Below are 18,971 nucleotides of genomic sequence, written 5' to 3' on the forward strand. Positions count from 1 at the left end.
GAGCATGAGTTTCTGCCAGCTCCTTCCCACACATTCTGAAATCTTTAGTTCTGGGAAGGGTACAGATACTGAATTACTATGGGATTTTGTTTGAATGTTAATACCTATGTTCTTTAAAGTCATTGTGTTGATTTCCAGTCAGTAATACAGTTAACATTGCAGACCTTTCTTGTTCCCATTCTTTGAGCGTCATTGCCCTTTTTAATAAGTGCTCAGCTTTGAATGGTAACCTCAAGAGTGCCTTCATAATTCAAAACATAGTGGAATCTTAGTTAACTCTATGTAACTGGACTTTGTTTTCCCTCTTAAAGTTCTAGGCTTCTGCATATCATTCAATGTTGATGTGAAAAACTCACTGACTTTCAGCGGCCCAGTGGAGGACATGTTTGGATATACTGTTCAACAATATGAAAATGAAGAAGGAAAATGGTAAGTTAATGGGTTTTGTTGTTGTTGTTTAGTTTTCTTACAAGGTAATGGAAAATATTATTTGGTTACAGTTCATTTTATGAATGAGACTTAGAATGAATCATTTATGGTAGGAAATGCAGTCTAATCATTTGGTAATGAAAACTGAAAAAGTGAAAAAGGAAAAATTCCTTGGCAATATTAAAAGACATGGTTAGTGATTCTGTTGAAACCTGGGTTGACCTCAAGGAAGATCCTTATCCAAAATAGTCATTGTTTTGTAATTATGTTATTCTGGCAAGAGTTCTTTCATTGTTCTCATTTTAGCATGGCTGAAATTCAGCAGGAGGTATTGGGAGGCAGATGAGATCACTTCCAATATAATATTGGGCTTATATTTTTGGTGCTTTACTAACCTACTGAATTTGGTCTATTACTTATAATGAACCTTACTGAATTTCTTTTATACACTTTAAAAACCCTTTAATATTGGTTAAGTTCACTTTAGTATGGTTTTTTTAAAGCATATTTAACTTTTGAAAATTATACAAAATTATTAGAGTTCTTTTGCTTTATATTTAACATAATTTTCAGTGAGTCTTTTTTTTTTTAATTGGACCTTGTAGAAAAAGAGAACAGGAGTTAAACTTTGCTTCACTTTAGTAACTTAAACTAAACAAGCCCATTTTTCTAGTAACTACAGTAATACAAACAAAAATGGATCTATATCTATGTGGAAAACAGTGAGCTATCTCTCTACTATATTTCACAGATGAAAAGATGTGACTTTTCGATATTTCACTTTACCTTCTAGACTTGCTTAATTTGACAATAATCCTCTAAATAGTATCAAAGTAAGAATTTGAGTTCTCACATTTTTCAAGTACAGATATTGTATCCTGGGTATAAACTAAAATTTATGGAGGTGCTTCACTCTTCTTCTCTCCCTATAAATATCTCAGATAAGACATCTAATAATAGAGTATGAGTTTTTATATCCTCTGTCCTTCAATCCTATGCTCTCACTTTACCACCCACCTCCTTTTTTAAGGTTAAACGGATAAAGTCATCCCTTTAGACACTAATTTTATTCTTTTAGGCATTATGTCTGCAATCAGGGAGTTCTACCTCTGGGAGAATAATGTGAGTGGGCCAACTGGTCAAGCTTCTCCTTTGTGCATAAGCTAGAATAAACTGTCACTCAGTGCATGTTTTTCTTAAAAAGCTTAACTTTTACATAAAACACATATTACAGTGAATTTTCACTTATTACTAATAGTTACATAAATTTTAAAGAGGAATAGCAAACCTTAAAGTCTTAAACTACCTACTTAAAATGAACTGTCTTTTTAAAGAATAGTCAAATAACAGTCAGCCCTTCCCATTCACAGGTTTCGCATTCGCTAATTAAACCAACTATGGTACCAGAGTTGCGGTGGGCGGACTGTACCAGGCCGTTTTATATAAGGGACTTGAGCACATGCGAAGTTTTGTAGCCACTGGGGTCCTGGAACCAATCCCCCATGGATGCCGAGGGATGACTGTATTGTTAGCAGATTTTATGAAAGTCTGGTCTTCATTCTCTGATAATGAGGAAAGCCTGTAAGCTTCGTCCCTCATCCCATCCTGTCTCTGATTTTAGGGCAGTCTGCTATCAGAAGCCCTGAATTATCTGAATGAATCTTAGTGGAGTAAGAAGGCATTCATATTTCCTCTTGGAACTTTAGTGCACCCATACAATCTCTTCAGTTCAAGAAGGAGGAAATGATGCTTGATTCTTAAGCTGAATCTTGAAAGATGACTTACCTTTCAATAACAGAAGAGATGTCACTCCAAGCTGGGAAGCTACATAAACAAGGGCATAGACCTGAGGATAAGTGAGAGTGTTAGTAAGCAAACAGGTCTGACGTTGGGATGATAGAGGGGAAGGACCTTAAAAGCCAGACAAAGGAGCTTGTACCTAAGTAGAGGGTACTGAGAAGCCATTATAGGTTGTTTTATGAAACTTAGTTTAGGAAATTATGTATAGATTGGATTGGAGAAAGGAGTGCCTGAAATCGGGGAAATCCATAGGCAAGCAAGAACAGCAATCTGCTTAAACAATGAAGCCTGGACAAGGAGGGCGAACTGCAATGAAAGAATAGTGTACCCAAGATAAATGTAGGTGAATAATTGTCTTAGTGGAAGTCTGGGAATGGCAATTGAAGGTGTAGGAGGTGTCAAACATATTCCAAAATGTCTACACTGGATTACCGGGAAGTGGGTAGTCATTCAGAGACAAATGTACAGGAAAGGAAAATCAGTTTTATCAGGAAGTTGATGAGTATGGTTTTAAGCAGCTTGAGTTCAAGGTAATGTCTAGGTGCTTGGAAACTTCAAAATGGAAAACAGAAAGAGGGAGAAGTTAATGTATTAGGGAAAATGTTTAGAAAGCAAGAACTGGTTTTGGTTCCCGCTTGCAATCCTGTGCATTGCCCAGCATCTGGCCCAGGACCTTAAGCATAATATGCACTCAATAATGCACTCAACTCAGTTGGCTGAACAACTGAATCTAGTTTAACTTCCTGTTCTCATTGATGAAAAAACAAAACACATATAAAGTAAGGTTAAAAGTGACTCTCTCATAACTAGTATCAAAACAAAGTGTTGGCAAGAATGTGGAGAAAAGGGAACGTTTGTACACGTTAGTGGGACAGTAAATTGGTGCAGCCACTATGGAAAACAATATAGAGGTTCCTCAAAAAAATTGAAAATAGAGCTACCCAGTTCTGGGTAAATATCCAAAGGAATTGAAATCAAGATCTCAAACAGATATCTGCATTATTCACGTGTTCATTGCAGCATTATTCACAATAACCAAGACTTGAAAGCAATCTAAATGTCCATTGTCAGATAAATAGATTTTTAAAATATGTTATATACATACAGTAGAATATTATTCTGCCTTAAAAAAAGAGGAACATTTTTCCATTTGAGACAACATGGATGGACCTGGGGGACATCTTGCTAAGTGAGATAAGCCTGATGCAGGACAAATACCACATGACTCCACTTATATGAGGAACCTAAATTAGTCAGACTCGTAAAAGCAGAGCATAGAATGGTGGCTACCAGGGGTTCAGAGGAGGGGAAAACAAGGAAACATTAGTCAAAGGGTACAAAGTTTCAGTTAAACAAGATGAATAAATCCTAGAGATTTACTATACAGCACAGTGCCTATAGTTAGCAATACTGTGTTGTACACTTAAAATTTGTTAAGAAGGTAGATCTTAAGTTGTGTTCTTATCACAAAACAATAATAATAACAATAAATAGCAACAACCACTACTAAAGAAAGCAGGAGGAAACTTTTGGAGGTGATGGATATGTTTATGGCATAGATTGTGGTGATGGTTTTAAGGATGCATACTTATCTCCAAACTCATCAAGTTGTATACATTAAACTGGTACAGCTTTGTGTATGTCTTTCATACTTCAATAAAGTGTTTTTTTTTTTTTAAGTGACTCCCCTAGGGAAATATAACTACTTGGGGCCAGAGCAGAAAATAGGACTCAAGTCTCTCCACTCCCAGTGTAGGACTGTTGTCCTTATTAGAACTATATTAAAAAGTAAATGTTGATAATAACTGTATCTGATGTATAATACTTTACATTTTAATATGTGTGTGAGAGTTTATGAGCATTTGAATGTATATGTGGATGTCAGATACTTTGATTCCATTCTGACATTCCATATTTACAATGATTTTACGGAAAAGGTGTGAAAAATCAGGAAAACAAAAACATTGTGGCCAATTGAATTTAAAAGTAAGTAAACTACAAAAATCTAAATGTCCAAATCTTTAAGGATGGCATGGTAGCAACATACCATTCTAAAGAGATCCAGGCACTGGTCATGCAAAATAAATTTTAGTAATATGTTTGGATATTCTGTAAGTGTTGATAAAATCAGGATGCAGACTTACTTTAAGAAATGGACTATGAAATAATTGACATATTTGGGAGAACATGAATTTTGTTATTTAATTTTCTCCAGAGGTGGGCATCTGCGTAAATCATATTTACAGGTCATGTTTGTAAGCTCAGCAACCTCACATTTTAAAAAAAATCATCCTGACCCATCTTACATCTTGCTGAAGTATGCATAAAGGAGTACTTTTCTGACCCATAACAAGTGCAGTCTGTGTATTTGAAAAGCATTAGTTTAAATCTTTGGAAAGAATAAACAGTTAACAGAAAAGGCGGCCTATGCCCCCTTTATGTTTCAGAAGTTTCCTGTGGAGTATAACCTACTTTATATCTTTGGCTCAGAAGCCACATGTTTTTTCAGTAGCAGAACACATTATACCTCTGATTAAATTCAGCTGTTGTTCATTATGATTAGCATGAGCTGGAGCATCCAAGTAACTGCAATGTGGTTCAGAAGAATCACAAAGAATACAATTGGTTTAATAATTTTGCTTTGAAGAGAAGAAACTCAAATATGCTCAGCATTGCGCAGCCTTCCAGAGTTACCGGTAATCACCAGTATAGCAGGGCTCTGCCAGATGGGAAAAAAATGAGATGCTGATGTGGGGCTTTCCACTCTTTGTTGTTCTTTGCTTCCTTCCTTCCAGCATGTGCACCCACCCCTCTGAGTGCTATCTAAGCATCCATGCTTAGGGGCTTCGGTGACTTCAGTGGGCTGTCTTTTCAAAATAGATTCTCATGACGCAAATACTTCCCTAGCCAATCCCCAACCCAATATATATCAAAATGTACTGGCTTCATGCCTTTACCCTAGAGGACCCTGCTTTGTGCCAGGTAAGGTTTACTAGTGGGCTCAAGTGACTGATGCCCTGTTTCCAATGTATGTGTGTTTTAAATAAAGCCTATTCAAGCTTGGGGTGAAAAGACTTTTTAAAAGTTTTATCAAATTTTCTCTCACAGATTTTAATATAAAGTTTATTTTAAATTGCTTATAATATCTTTTGAAGTTGAAATTTCCTCTTTGCCAAACATCAGTTCTTTGGTTCATCTCATTTCTACCCCTCTACCTTTCATGACTGAAAAACACAACAGCTCATGGGGCCACTGTATAACTTCATTCTCTAAGATGACTAAACACTTACTCTGTTGATTTTTGGGTTTTGTTTTTTAATGCCTGGCAGGAGGTACTTGGCACTCTGATACAGACTTTGGCTTGGAGATCAGGAAAGAGTTAGGTGAAAAGAAATAATGTAAATATGAGACAACAATCTCCAGGAAACTTATCTTTTACAGAAGAAAAAAATATAAATATGAAACAGAGCAGTCAGAGGCCAGCTACCCTTCAAATAAATATAATAGCAGTCCTACTGACAAAAATAACTATTATGAATAGGAAGCATTTCTCAGTTTATTAAATTTTATTATATTTGGAGCTTCTTCATGGAGAAGAAGTGTTTCTCTCACTTTGATGATCTTTGAGTTCATCAGGTGTTTCTCTAGTGATCAATAATGAGACCCAGAACATTCTTTAATCTGCAATCTGCATACAAATCATTGCAATAATATCATATAAAAAGCAGAAATTTAATATAAATAAAATTTAATGAGTTAAAGCAAACTTGCATTAAAGTTTAAAGTAACATTATCCATCGCTCATGAAACAATGTGCTTTGGGTCTTCACCTTGACCCTGTGTGTTTGAGTGAATATGACTGTTATCCTCATTTTCTAGACAGGAAACTGGGACTCAGAGAATGAATTGCCAAAGGTTTAACACAGCGCATGTGACAGGGCCAGGATGTGGAACCCCAGCCTTATGCCTTCAGCCAGTTTGCTCCTACAACAGCAAGGATTCTCTACAACCTTGACCTGTGGAAATGCCTGCTGTGGCACCCAAAGGCATATATGGCATTCTGCTTAAGCAAAATATCCAGCCTCTAAAATGAAAAAAACAAAAGACTTCACAGTTAGAACCTCTTAGCTGTCACATGAATGACCAGGTATTCCTTATTCAGATTCTTAGAGCATCTGATGCAGTCATAATTTATTCATTCAATAAATATTTATCGAATGCTGATTTTTATATCTGGCTCTGTTATAGTCACTCAGGATATATGAGTGAATGAATAGGTGAAAATGCCTGCTGTTGTGGAGTTTATATTCTATTGGGATGGACAAACAAAAACCAAATAATAAACTTAATAAACAGGTAGGTTATATGTCAGAATGTAATAAGTGCTGTGAGAAAAAATAGAGCAAGATAGTGGGGCTTGAGAATACTGAAGATTCCTAAAATTCCATAAACTCTATGCTGATATTTTTCTAGGATCTTGTCATTTTTATGCAGCTTGGGAAAAGTGAGGCTTTCTTAGGATTAAGGGGTGGGATATATTCCAGAGTTGCATGTTCGATGTCAGAAATACACAAATTTGTTTTATATCCTACATCCTGTGTCCTGCTTACCCATTCTTTATCACTGATCCCAACTCTCAAGCTCCCTGTCTCAGCCCTAGCCAACTACACTCTACCGTTTTCTGAGTTCTCACACCCCAGGCTTTACTTATCCAGAATATACAATAGGCCATGGCTCCAGTTGCTATATCAGGTTATTTCCAATTATCATCATACTCTAGAGGTTTCTATTGCCCTAGAGTTCAAATATAAATTCCAGAACGTTTCCTTCAAAGTCTACTGCTTGCCAGTCTCAACCTTCCTGCCCCAGGTTATACAGAAGCTTTATGCTGTGTTCCAGTCACCCATACTTCCTCATTACCTTCCATTTTCAGCCCTCATGCTCCTGTTTCCACATTTTTGCCTGGGCTATCTGTGATCTCTCTTCTCTCCTGCCTTATAACCTAATAACTTTATATTAACATACTGTTCAGAACTCACTTTTTTATAGATTGTTCTAGATTTTCCCCAGTTATTGGTTCATGTTTTCCAGCTAATTAGTACTCCTCCATACACTTATAATTTGTGCTATTCAGATGATGGAATCTTAGAATTGGAACGGTCTTTGGAGGCCTGTCTTATATCTATAGAAGAAACACCTTCCAAAACATCCCTGATGAGCTGTTACCTACTTCATCTTAACCTGATGGGTTGCATGACTGGCCTATGTATGCCTTGTCCATTTAAATTTTTATTACTCTCCACAAGCCCACCACCCTACTACCTCTACCCCTAAATCTCACTAGATGACTATAGCTACTGTTTTCCAAAGAAGGAATGGAGGGAGGGAGGGAGGGAGGGAGGGAGGGAGGGGCTACTAGATCAAAACTTTACCCTCCCTTCCTGTTTGAGCTATCTGTTGCTTTGTAACAAATCACCCCAAAACTTATTGGATTAAAACAACAATAATTGATTATTTCTCAGGATTTTAAGGATTGAATAGGTGTTCCCCTGCTGCCTGGGGTACTCATGAATGCTCATTTATGCAGGTGCAGTCATCAGGTACCTCAGTTAGGGCTGGAGGGTCCATGATGGTTTAACTCCCCTGTCTGAAGTTCTGCTACCTCCTCAAACATTGCTTCTCCTCCGTGTGACCTCTCATCCTCCATTAGGCGAGACTGCGCCTCTTCATAGCATGGTGGTCTCAGATTTCCAAAAGAAGGTCAAATGTAACCTGCAATGCTTTTTAAGGCCTAGTATCCGAAGTCACAGTGTCATATCTGCTGCATTCTATTTATCAAGCGAATCTCAGTTTCAACAGGAGGAAAACTAGATTCTGCCTCAATGAAGGACAAAGAGGGACAATGTCACATCACAAAGGTGCATAAACCTCCAAACTATACACCACACTTACAAACCTCTGGATACCATTATTTTACCATATCCAGGTTTCCTCCATCATAAATGTAAACTTGCCTCAAACCCTGAATGGTTTGCTTGAAAAAAAGAAGCCCAAGTTTATTAATATGGCCCATCTTCCTCATTTTTAGCCAGGTTACTTAAAATGAAGTCTGCTCGACACTCACGGCTCCCATTCTTGATATTCTTTCCTTCTCTGGCTTCTGTGACATCACTGTTTTCTGATTCTCTCTTTCCCTTTCTGATCACTCCTACCAGTTTTCTTCCTCCACTCATTAAATTCTTGTGTTATTTTCCCCTAGATGTCAACCTTCAGATGTCTTCTTGCTCTGTCTTCTCTCGAGTTGGTAGCATTTACTCTTAGGGCCTCAACCATGCTCATGGCATGCTCCTATATGTTCCATGTGGTTTCTGAGATGTTCCCCAGCAAGACTGAGCCTAGATGCCTACAGAAGTAACACTTAACAGTGCACGCTTTATTGGCCCTTCTTCCTTCCCTCTATCATTTCCCCCACCTCCACATTTGTGCCTACTTGGAATTGCCTCCTCAAAATCTATATATAGCAGTCTGCTTTTGGGGGAACCCAAACTAATACAGCTTATATTATAAATATTTCTAGAATTGGTTATCCCCTTCCTCTCTACTTCCTTAATTCAGGTCTTCCTTTCCTATCTGGATTACTTTAGGAACTCTTGCCTTCAGTCTCTGAGTCTAATTTGCCCCTTTTCACAATTTATTCATGACACTACAAGTAAAAACTCTTTATAAATCAGGGCTGATCATGTCACATCCCTCTTTATTTTTGTTTAAGATTTATTTATTATTTATTTATTTTATTTTTGGCTGCATCGGGTCTTTGTTGTGTCACGCGGCATGTTCTTTGAGGCATGCGGGATTTTTCATTGCGGCCCACGGGCTCTCCGTTGTGGTGCGTGGGCGTCTCTCTAGTTGTGGCGTGTGGGTTTCCTCTTCTCTAGTTGTGGCACGCAGGCTCCAGGGCATGTGGGCTCTGTAGTTTGCAGCATGTGGGCTCCAGTTAGGTGCACAAGCTCAGTAGTTGCAGTGCGCGAGCTTAGCTGCCCCGCGGCATGTAGGATCTTAGTTCCCCAACCAGGGATTGAACCTGTGTCCCCTGCATTGGAAGGTGGATTCTTTACCACTGGACCACCAGGAAGTCCCACATCCCTCTTTAAAAGCTTCAGTAGTTCCCAACTCTCCCCTCCATACAATAAATCCAAAGTTCTTAAAGTGCACTGTAAGGACATGTGATCTGGACCCTATTTACCTTGCCAGACTCAAGTTCCACTCCAGGTACACTGAGTTACTTGAACTTAACTGAAAGAGCCATGTGCATCCCTTCTTGCTTCTGAGACTTTGCTGAAACTGCACCAAGTTCAGACCTATTCAATATGGTAATAGTACATTTATATTTTTGCTTCTCCCCTAAGTTTTAAGCCACCTTAAAAATTGTGTTTTATCCAGTTTACATTCCCAGGGCCTGCCATTAATGCTGAGCATGTAGGATTTTCTTAATAAACATTAATCAATCTGTCTAATCTCAACTTAAATACTTTCATAACATATCCACTACTTTTCTCCAAACTGTTTTAACTATAAAGCTAGTTTAATCAATCACATTACAAAAGGTTTTGAAAAATTGGGGAAAAAAAACTTAAAGCCTAAACATAATTTCCTTAATAGAATTTGTTTTTTGGTGTACTCCCTTTTAATCTATGTTCTACATAGATAGAGTTGTCCATCATCTGAAAATATGTATCTAATAATAAAAAGAACCAACACTTAGATAGCACATGTTATAAGCCAAATACTGTACTAAGCATTCTATATACATTAGCTCATTTAATGTTCATGATGATCATGTCAGGTAGCTACTCTTATTATTTCCATTTTACAGATGAAGGAACTAAAGCGCAGAGGATAACTGGCTTGTCCTAAACCATACAACTAAGTAAAGGGTAAAACCAGGATTTGAACTCATGAAGTCTGGCACCAAAGTTCATGCTATATTTTATGGAGAGGGTTAAATTACTTAGGACATGGAAAACACTTAAAAGAGTGTTCTGCGCATGGTATAAATTCAATAAATGCTGGCTGTTTTTATCATTGCTATTCTAATAAGTACACTGAATATAATTTGGTATCTTTCACTTCAAATTGTCATAGTTTTTCAATAAATTAGGTAGGTTTTTACTTTAAATTAGGTCATAACTAATTTTTTATCCTACCATGCAGTCTTATTAACTATTTTTTTATGACTGCACAATATTCTATGGAATGAACCTACAATAATTAATTAGTCTTGCTGTTGATCAGACTTCTTTTAAACTTTCATGATTATATATACCACTATAAGCATTATATCTTTATGCATTAAGCTTGTTTCCTTTAATTTAGGTCATTTTTTTAGGATAGATTCCCAGAAGTAAGAATTATACGTTAAGGGGTTTGAACATTTTTATGGTTATTTATGTATATCAGAAATGGCTTTGCAAAGGTATTATATCACAACTATGTTTTAGGGAGTCTGTTCAACAATTCAGTATTTGCAATTGTTGTAAAACTTATTTCCATAATACTAGCTTTGTCCAAAGGACTTACACAGAATAAATCCCATCCCTTTTCAATATGACAAACTTTCAAATTTTGAAAAATTTAAAAAAGAATGCCCAATCCACCTGCACTCCTTCACAACATTTCAACTCTCCTTCAGACATTTTCTTCTCCATGCTAAACGTCCTCAACTTCCCCTCAAGCATCTCTGGTCTGACAAAATTACCAGAATCTTAACTGTCTGAGTCAGTCTCCTAAATACATTCCATTGTGCCTATGTCCCTCTTAATTTTGGAGATTCCAGACATGGCCCGACAGTGCAGAGCACAGAAAGGCTATCACTTTCCTTGACCAGGGCATCTATTTCTAGCAATGATGCCTACGGTCACATTACCATTTTTGGCACTAAAATACACTGTTGGCTCATGTTTTCTTGCTGTCAACTAAATCCTCCATGACTTTTTCACATGAACTACTATTAAGTCAGATTTCCCACATTCTGTACTGATGTAGATAATAGTACACAGTTAAGTGAAGTTATTTACATAGGTTCTTATTAAACTTTACTAGTTCAAGTTTTTGTTCCAGAATGTTGACACTTCTGAATGCCCAAATTGGTATTTTGATTTACTTAATGAGTACCTTTATGCTTTCTGTGTCTTCACTTAAGTCTTTAACAAAGATATAGGCTAAGTCAATCCCAAGTGCAGTCTTATGGTATATAATTAGAGTCCTTTTGTTGCTAGTAATCAGTGTCTTTGTTTTTTTTTCTTTGTTTTTTTTTAAATTTTATTTTATTTATTTTTTTATACAGCAGGTTCTTATTAGTTATCCATTTTATACATATTAGTAATCAGTGTGTTTGGATATAGCTGTTTAGCCAGCAGTGAATCAGCAGCTGTGGATCCCAACAAGTACCTTAACATTCAACCACATTCACCCATCCTATTCCTGAAGATATCATAGGAAACCTTGTTAAATGGCTTGCTAGGACTAAAATAAATCATGATTATATTTTTTCCATTAATTATTATTAGAGTGATTTCATACTTCTGTCTAAAAAAACAAGTGATTTTAAACCTGAGTCTCATAACTATCTTTATTTTAAGTGCCTACAAACTAGCATATACTAATATTAAATCTTATGATATAATGTTTATATTTCCTGACCTCTCTATGACATTATCAATTCCTCGTGAGAAAAAGTCATTTATACTTCCATGTGTGTTTTGTAAATTAACACAGCAGCAGGCTTAACCAATAATTATGATTTCAGCCCCCAAATAAAAAAAAATGTGTTAAAGTAACATGTAATACAAGAAAATAAAATATTCTCAAGTCTCTCTCCTATATATTTTACTGTTTTTAAATTTAAATCAATCTGCAATTTGAAGAAAACACTCTGCTTATTTTAGATAACATTAAGTTACTAACTGAGGATGGCTATCTAATTATGTCTATGGGAACTACTGTCAATCGTCTTAGAACTAGTCATACAGTAACAAAAATAAAATGTTTCTCATTATTCAGAAATGTTAATTGAGTTATTTAATTTCCAGGGTGCTTATTGGTTCTCCTTTAGTTGGACAACCCAAGAACAGAACTGGAGATGTCTATAAGTGTCCAGTTGGGAGAGGTGAATCATTACCTTGCATAAAGTTGGATCTTCCAGGTATGTAAAGTCAAAATGTTAAAGTCTGATCCTAAATTATGCCCAGCATTCTCACTGAAAGTGAATTTCAACCAACTCAGGAAAACTTTACAAGGAATCTATAAACATTCTTCCATTTTTATTATTCAGATTTACATAAAATGGCATTTTGATGCCTTTTACCCTTCATTTGCTTTAGAAATTCATCATAGAATATCTATAGATATAGAAGGTCTTACTAGTTTTGTAACTTGTAACCACCTCCATTGTTCAGAATCCTTTGTAAAACCAGTGGTAACATAAAAAGAACTCTTCTAAATAAACCTATCCATCACACTTCCTCCACAAAGTTTAACTTAGTGTTTGTTTTTTTTTTAAAGAAAATAACACGAGAAATAAAAATTTAAATTTTAAAAAGAGAATTGCAAAAGGTAAATTTATATTGAAATGTATGTATTTGATAGAAGTATCAGCGTAGTTAGAACATGACTAGAAAATTCCTACTAGAACTATCCAGGAATTGGAAACCTGTCAGTGTTCTGTGCAATATTAAGTACCATGGAAATGACTCATCCTCTTCAGGTTTATTTAAGATATTGTATTTTTCAGTTCTCCTTTTTTTCAATTTCCTACTTGTTTATTATGAACATTTTCTTCTTTACATTCAAGAGCATAGCTACTTTAATATGTCTTGCCTGATAATTCCAACATCTAGAATATCTCAACATCACTTTCCATTTATTACCTTCCTCTTGAGGTTAGGTCACATTTTCCTGTTTCTTCTTATGTTTAGTAATTTTTTATTGTATCCTGGATTAAACTTTTGAGTTTTAAGTGTGGAGATTCTAGATCTGTTATGTGCCTTTGAAAAGTCTTAACTTTTAGTTTTAGCAGGCAATTTACTTGGCTGAACTCAGTTTCCAAACAACAGTGGGAAGCAGTTAAAATCTCTATTCAATTCTTCTAATTTTTTAGCTGGGCTATGTGAAGTTTACCTCGCACATGTACAGTTCGGGTCATTCAGATGTTTGGAAAGAATATCTGTATATATTCAAACTCTCCTTTTGTGGCTCTACTTTCCAAGATACGCCCCCCTTCACTTGGCACTACTGTCATTGCCCCATTCTCTGTCCTGTTTCTTCTAGACAGGAAGACTGTGAGGTCTATCTGAGGTTTAGCCACTAACTCAGGCCTTCCCTTAGGGGAAAACAAACAAACACAAAAACAGGAAACTCATCCAGTGCTAATCTCTTCTTACAAGTATAGACTCCCTTCCAGTTTCTGCCTGCTCTTGGTTGCTTTCCAGTGCCTTCAGACTGTTGTTTCATACATTTTTTTTTCCTTTTCCTAGAGTTTATAGTTGTTATTTGCAGAAGAGTTGTTCTGATAAGAGCAACTCCTCCATTACTGGAAACTGGAATAGAGTTTTTTGTTTGTTTGTTTGTTTGTTTGCGGTACGCGGACCTCTCACTGTTGTGGCCTCTCCCGTTGTGGAGCACAGGCTCTGGACGCTCAGGCTCAGCGGCCACGGCTCACGGGCCCAGCCGCTCCGCGGCATGTGGGATCCTCCCGGACCGGGACACGAACCCATGTCCCCTGCATCGGCAGGCGGACTCTCAACCACTGCACCACCAGGGAAGCCCGAGTTTTAACATTAGTGTGAAGATGTTGGCTACACCAAGAACAGTACGGAAGTTTCTGCTGTAGTCCCTAATGTCCCAGGAATGCTCATCCTGGGTCAACGGTAGTATAAAAATTCTAATCTAGATTATTCAAGACCAGTTCCAGATGCTTTCAAAGCAAACCAGACTGGATTCTGGGACAAAGACCAATGCTCAGATTAGGAGGTGATTGTGACCTTTCAGGAATCTCTGCTTCCATTCCATTAAATCTACATGTAATCTTAAGGTAAGTAAAAATTCTAGGCATGAACAGTGAGACAAATCTTTCTTGAACTTGAGTTTTGCCACTTTCAATTATTTTAGCACTCTGCTAAGTAGGGTTTAGAAGCTTTTGCCTTTCCTGTCCAATCTTTTTTTTCTTCTTCTTCTTTTTTATTGTGAGTGAGTGGAACTGCTTTTTGCCAGGTTGGCATGCTTTAAGGCTCAACATTCTTATTTGTTCTGTCAAATGTAGTCCCTTCATTGTGTCTTTACCCAAACTTCCTGACCACTGCTCTAATCTTGCTCCAGTTTTCTTTGTAACCCTCCTGATGTCCCTGTGATGGTGAAACTAATGGTCAAAATCTTGTGTTTGAGTTTTCTTTTCTGGCCTTCGACCCATTTTCCTTCTTCTTGCCAGAAATCATGTTTCATCATATATAACATGTGGATGCAACATGTTGGATGATTGTATGTTTCCTTTGCATCTATAATATCATGAGACTAAATATTTTATTTATTTTAATTAGCAAAAATATGTGAAAAGCTGTCCCATCTTCTCATTGCCCTGATAGTTATGCATTCTTTTACAGTTCAGCAAAAGTATGTGAGACAGTGATCCAGACCAAGTTTCTGAGACAAAAACCAAAATGTTTTAATGAGAAGACACTTAATTTTACTTTGTTTTCCACCATCATAAAAGTTTCTTCTATTTTTAGTTAATACATCAATTCCCAATGTCACAGAAGTAAAGGAGAATATGACATTTGGATCAACTTTAGTCACCAACCCAAATGGAGGGTTTCTGGTAAGAAAAGGAAGAGTAAAGATAGTTAATGAACCAAGAATTATATTATAAATCTTTATAAAATCTGTTATATAATTTTTAATCTTATGACTTTAATTTTTTAAAAGGCATGCGGGCCCTTATATGCCTATAGATGTGGACATTTGCATTACACAACGGGAATCTGTTCTGATGTCAGCCCCACATTTCAAGTCATGAACTCCTTTGCCCCTGTACAAGGTACAGATTTTATGCAATGTTTGTGCAGTGTTTGAAAAGAGTAAGCAATGAGTGAGACATATATATACACGGGAGCATACCAAAAAGCTTGAAGTATTTTCTCGGCTACCAGCATTACCAATTTAGGTAAATGTTTGCTTTGCCAATATATAACAAAACTTCACTGCTATTTTGGAATTGATATTAGTGTAAATAACCTTTACAGAGTCACGTCTAAACATCAGAGCTAAAGCTGTCACATTGTTTTTATTTAAAGGGTGAGTTTCTTTGAGAAAAGTAACCTCATTTGAAATATACACAGAATGAGAACTGTATAGAGAATTCATATTGAGAACATTTCCAAAGATAACTCAGACAGTGTTAATTACAATTAAGTAGGTATGGGTTTTACTTGATGTGAATCCCAAACCAATTGTTACTGAATGCAAAGAGTATTTCTTATCACTCTTTTTCTGATTTAAAAAACTCTTTTTTCTGATTTTAAAAGTAATGTGTCCACTTTGTAGGATATCAGTTCATCGTTTAAAATGAGTTCCTTTTAGCTGTGAAAACATTTCATATACCTCTAAAGATAGACACCAAATCTGCACGATTGAATCTTTTTCTTGCAGAATGCAGCACTCAGCTGGACATAGTCATAGTGCTGGATGGTTCCAACAGTATTTACCCCTGGGAAAGTGTTACAGCTTTTTTAAATGACCTTCTTGAAAGAATGGATATTGGTCCTAAACAGACACAGGTATGACTTCATGTTTTGATTTCTGTTGTCCTAAAGATACAAATGCATGGAGTTTTAATGACAAATTATTCTGAAAATAAATTAATCAATAAAGCTAAAATTTAGGATGAGCTTTGTATTCCATAGCCCTGTTCTTATTCCTGCACATTACTGGCAGGCTGTTTATTTTCTAAGCAGAAAGTATTATGAAAGCTGCATTTTCAATGCTCTGAAAAAATATTCCCTATAGATATCTATAAAATCATAATTTAATTCTTAATTATAAAATAAGCATAGCCACCTTTGGTAATATCAGAGCAGGGTTTCAGAATTTGTAGAAACTATTCTGATATGCCATCATAGTGTCTTTTCTCCTGTTGTACAGATAAATTAGGAATTGGCCACAGGATACTGCTGTAAGTCTATTTTCCCCTACATTTAATGATTTCTTTTCTTAAGTAAAAAGCAAATGCTCCAGGCTTTAGCTGCAGTAAGTTGAATAATTGGGTGTTTTTCTCCCCGTGAGTCTCTGTTTGTAAACACATCCCCCTTTATTGCCACTATATAAGGTGGAACTTCTCACATGGCTCTTCCACTTTAGACAGTGAGTTTGGGTTTAATCAGTCTAATGTTCATTAATATTATATGGCCACATGGCTTAAAATATGGATAAGATGCAATGGATAATAGGAAAATTAAATGTCAAAGCGAGCACAGTGCCTTGAGGGTAGGAATTAACACTAGAATCAGAGTCAAAAAATGGCTGTTGCAGAGTCTGGGGACCTCAGGAGAGCACAGGAGACGACTGGGCTGCACACGCAATCCAGGGTTCTTTGCTTTTTCTCTGAGAGCTCTACTCTTGGAAAAATTTCTGGGGCACTGAAAAAGTTGTATGACCGCATTAATATTTGTCACACCTGCATTAAAATAAAAATATAAATAGACACACACATCTATATACACATATATGTGTATGTATACCTATGTATACACATACATATATGTACACTCATGCATATGTATATATACATACATGTATCTGTGTATATGTATTTTATATTTTTGTATCTGTGTGTATATATATTTTTATACTTTTATGTTTATTTTAAATATATAACATAATTTTATTTTATAATATATATTTATATAACACATATCTAAAACATATATTATATATTTTATAATATATACATATCATACATTTTCCCAAAAGGATGGTAGTTGAAAATTGCAAATTAGAACTCAAACTTCAAAGTGAAATGTCATATGGCTGTATTCCAAGGTTGAATGGATCTCTTTAGAGACCTAGGTGAGGGGTAATGTTGTGTATATCCCAGTGGACAATAGGGAACTTCTTGAAATCAGAGTAAAATTATTATAGGAGATTGTACTTTTCTTATAATCATATCACAAAATGTAAGTTTTCCTTGATGCAAGCTTCTTATCTGCAGTCATCTTCCCAAGTGGATTGCTGGAAGTTTGGAGAGGATATTAGCCTTCTTCTTGCTACAGGGCATCAGGTGGCCTGCATCCTTTAGAAGACCACTCAGAATGGTGACCTGCTCCTCCTTTTTGTACAATACGTGTTCCACGTGGACCCCTTTTTTTCCCTTCTGAGAACTTCTCTCCCTTCTTCCTTTCCTCTCCTCCCTTATCCTTTCTCTCCTTGGTCAATAAGATTTCATAGAGCCATAAAATTATAGCTGGAAGGGGTCTTAGAGGTCATTTAGCCCCAAATCTCAATTGATGGAGGGGACCTCAGAAGCTAAGTGACTTGTGCAGGGTCTCTTGCTTGTTGATGGCAGATTTGAACACACAGCTCTCCAACTGCAGTGCAGCTGTCTTTCCTTTCTGAGATCTCTACTTCTAGAGAAGTTTCAGAGCAGGTGCCATCTGATGGCCCTAAACAGTGGTCTCTAGTCCTTTGTCCCTGTGCCTCCTCGGCCAGCCCCCTGGTTGGAAGCAGGCCATGACTCTTGGTGCTCCGTTGCCTGCACCGACATACCTAAATTCAAACTGCTGATCACAGGTCTCCCCTCTCTCAACACGTTCCCCACAATGAGTTTTCCTCCCTTCCACCTGTTTTATCCACCCCATTTTACCTTCTTATCCAATCCTTTCTTTCCAAAGCTAATGACAGCCTTGGAATATTTTTAAATTTGTATTCATTTTTAGTCATCTGAATATTTGATTTTACTTTTAAATTTATCTATTACACTATAAAAATTAATGTTTTTGTAGCTATTTGTGGAAATTTGTGCAGCTATGACATGTTTGAAGTTTCTCCACAGCTTCAGGAATCAAACCTACAAGGCTGTTTTAGAGGAATAATCACTGCTTCAGTGGAGATCTATGCCCGTGGCTCAGTTTTGTAAAGAAATAGCTAACAATCAATTGCTTATATACTCAACCCATTCTGCTGCAGATTTGATGTTTCCATCTATGAGAACTATAATTAATTTTACATCTCAGTAGTGAGAGTCCCAATAGAGGAGCTATTCTGTCCAGCACCAGTGGAATTCCAGCCTTCCTGAGTGGGCTTCATGGAGTTTTATGTCTTTCTGGGAGGAAACAGTGGCTCTATTCAGAGGAATGGGGACGATCCCTGGGGTCTAGATGCTGCCAGTGAATGGGAGGGACACAAACTTACCCTGAGAAGAGTCAGGTCACATTTCCTTGGTTCCATGACCCCATTCCTCAGAGGAAGATTTCAGAATGCAATCCTGTGCACTGAGTCATTTGTAGCATCTGCAGAGGAGCTGCTTAAATTGCTGAGTTTTTATGTCACATTTTGCTTGTATCACTCATTATGGAGCTTAGCCAGACTCATTCATTCATTTATTCACTTGTTTTTCCTGAGGATTTACTATGTACCAGGCTCTGTGTGAGGGCTTGGATAATTGTGGAGAATAGACAGATGTGGCCACTGCCTTCATG

At 36.7% G+C, this 18,971-nt stretch overlaps 1 protein-coding gene across 1 annotated transcript in view; it reads left to right on the plus strand.

Moving 5' to 3' along the window:
• The window catches only part of ITGA1 (integrin subunit alpha 1), a 163,429-nt gene that overhangs the window by 57,712 nt on the left and 86,746 nt on the right, over positions 1 to 18,971 (plus strand). Inside the window, exons 2-6 of the mRNA XM_081230400.1 lie at positions 312 to 429; positions 12,318 to 12,430; positions 15,009 to 15,097; positions 15,205 to 15,316; positions 15,928 to 16,055. Coding sequence (XP_081086526.1) covers positions 312 to 429; positions 12,318 to 12,430; positions 15,009 to 15,097; positions 15,205 to 15,316; positions 15,928 to 16,055 — 560 coding nt within the window. The remainder of the gene's footprint in view (positions 1 to 311; positions 430 to 12,317; positions 12,431 to 15,008; positions 15,098 to 15,204; positions 15,317 to 15,927; positions 16,056 to 18,971) is intronic.

This window comes from Mesoplodon bidens, assembly GCF_964165515.1.
Source record: "Mesoplodon bidens genome assembly, chromosome: 4".
NCBI lineage: Eukaryota > Metazoa > Chordata > Mammalia > Artiodactyla > Ziphiidae > Mesoplodon > Mesoplodon bidens.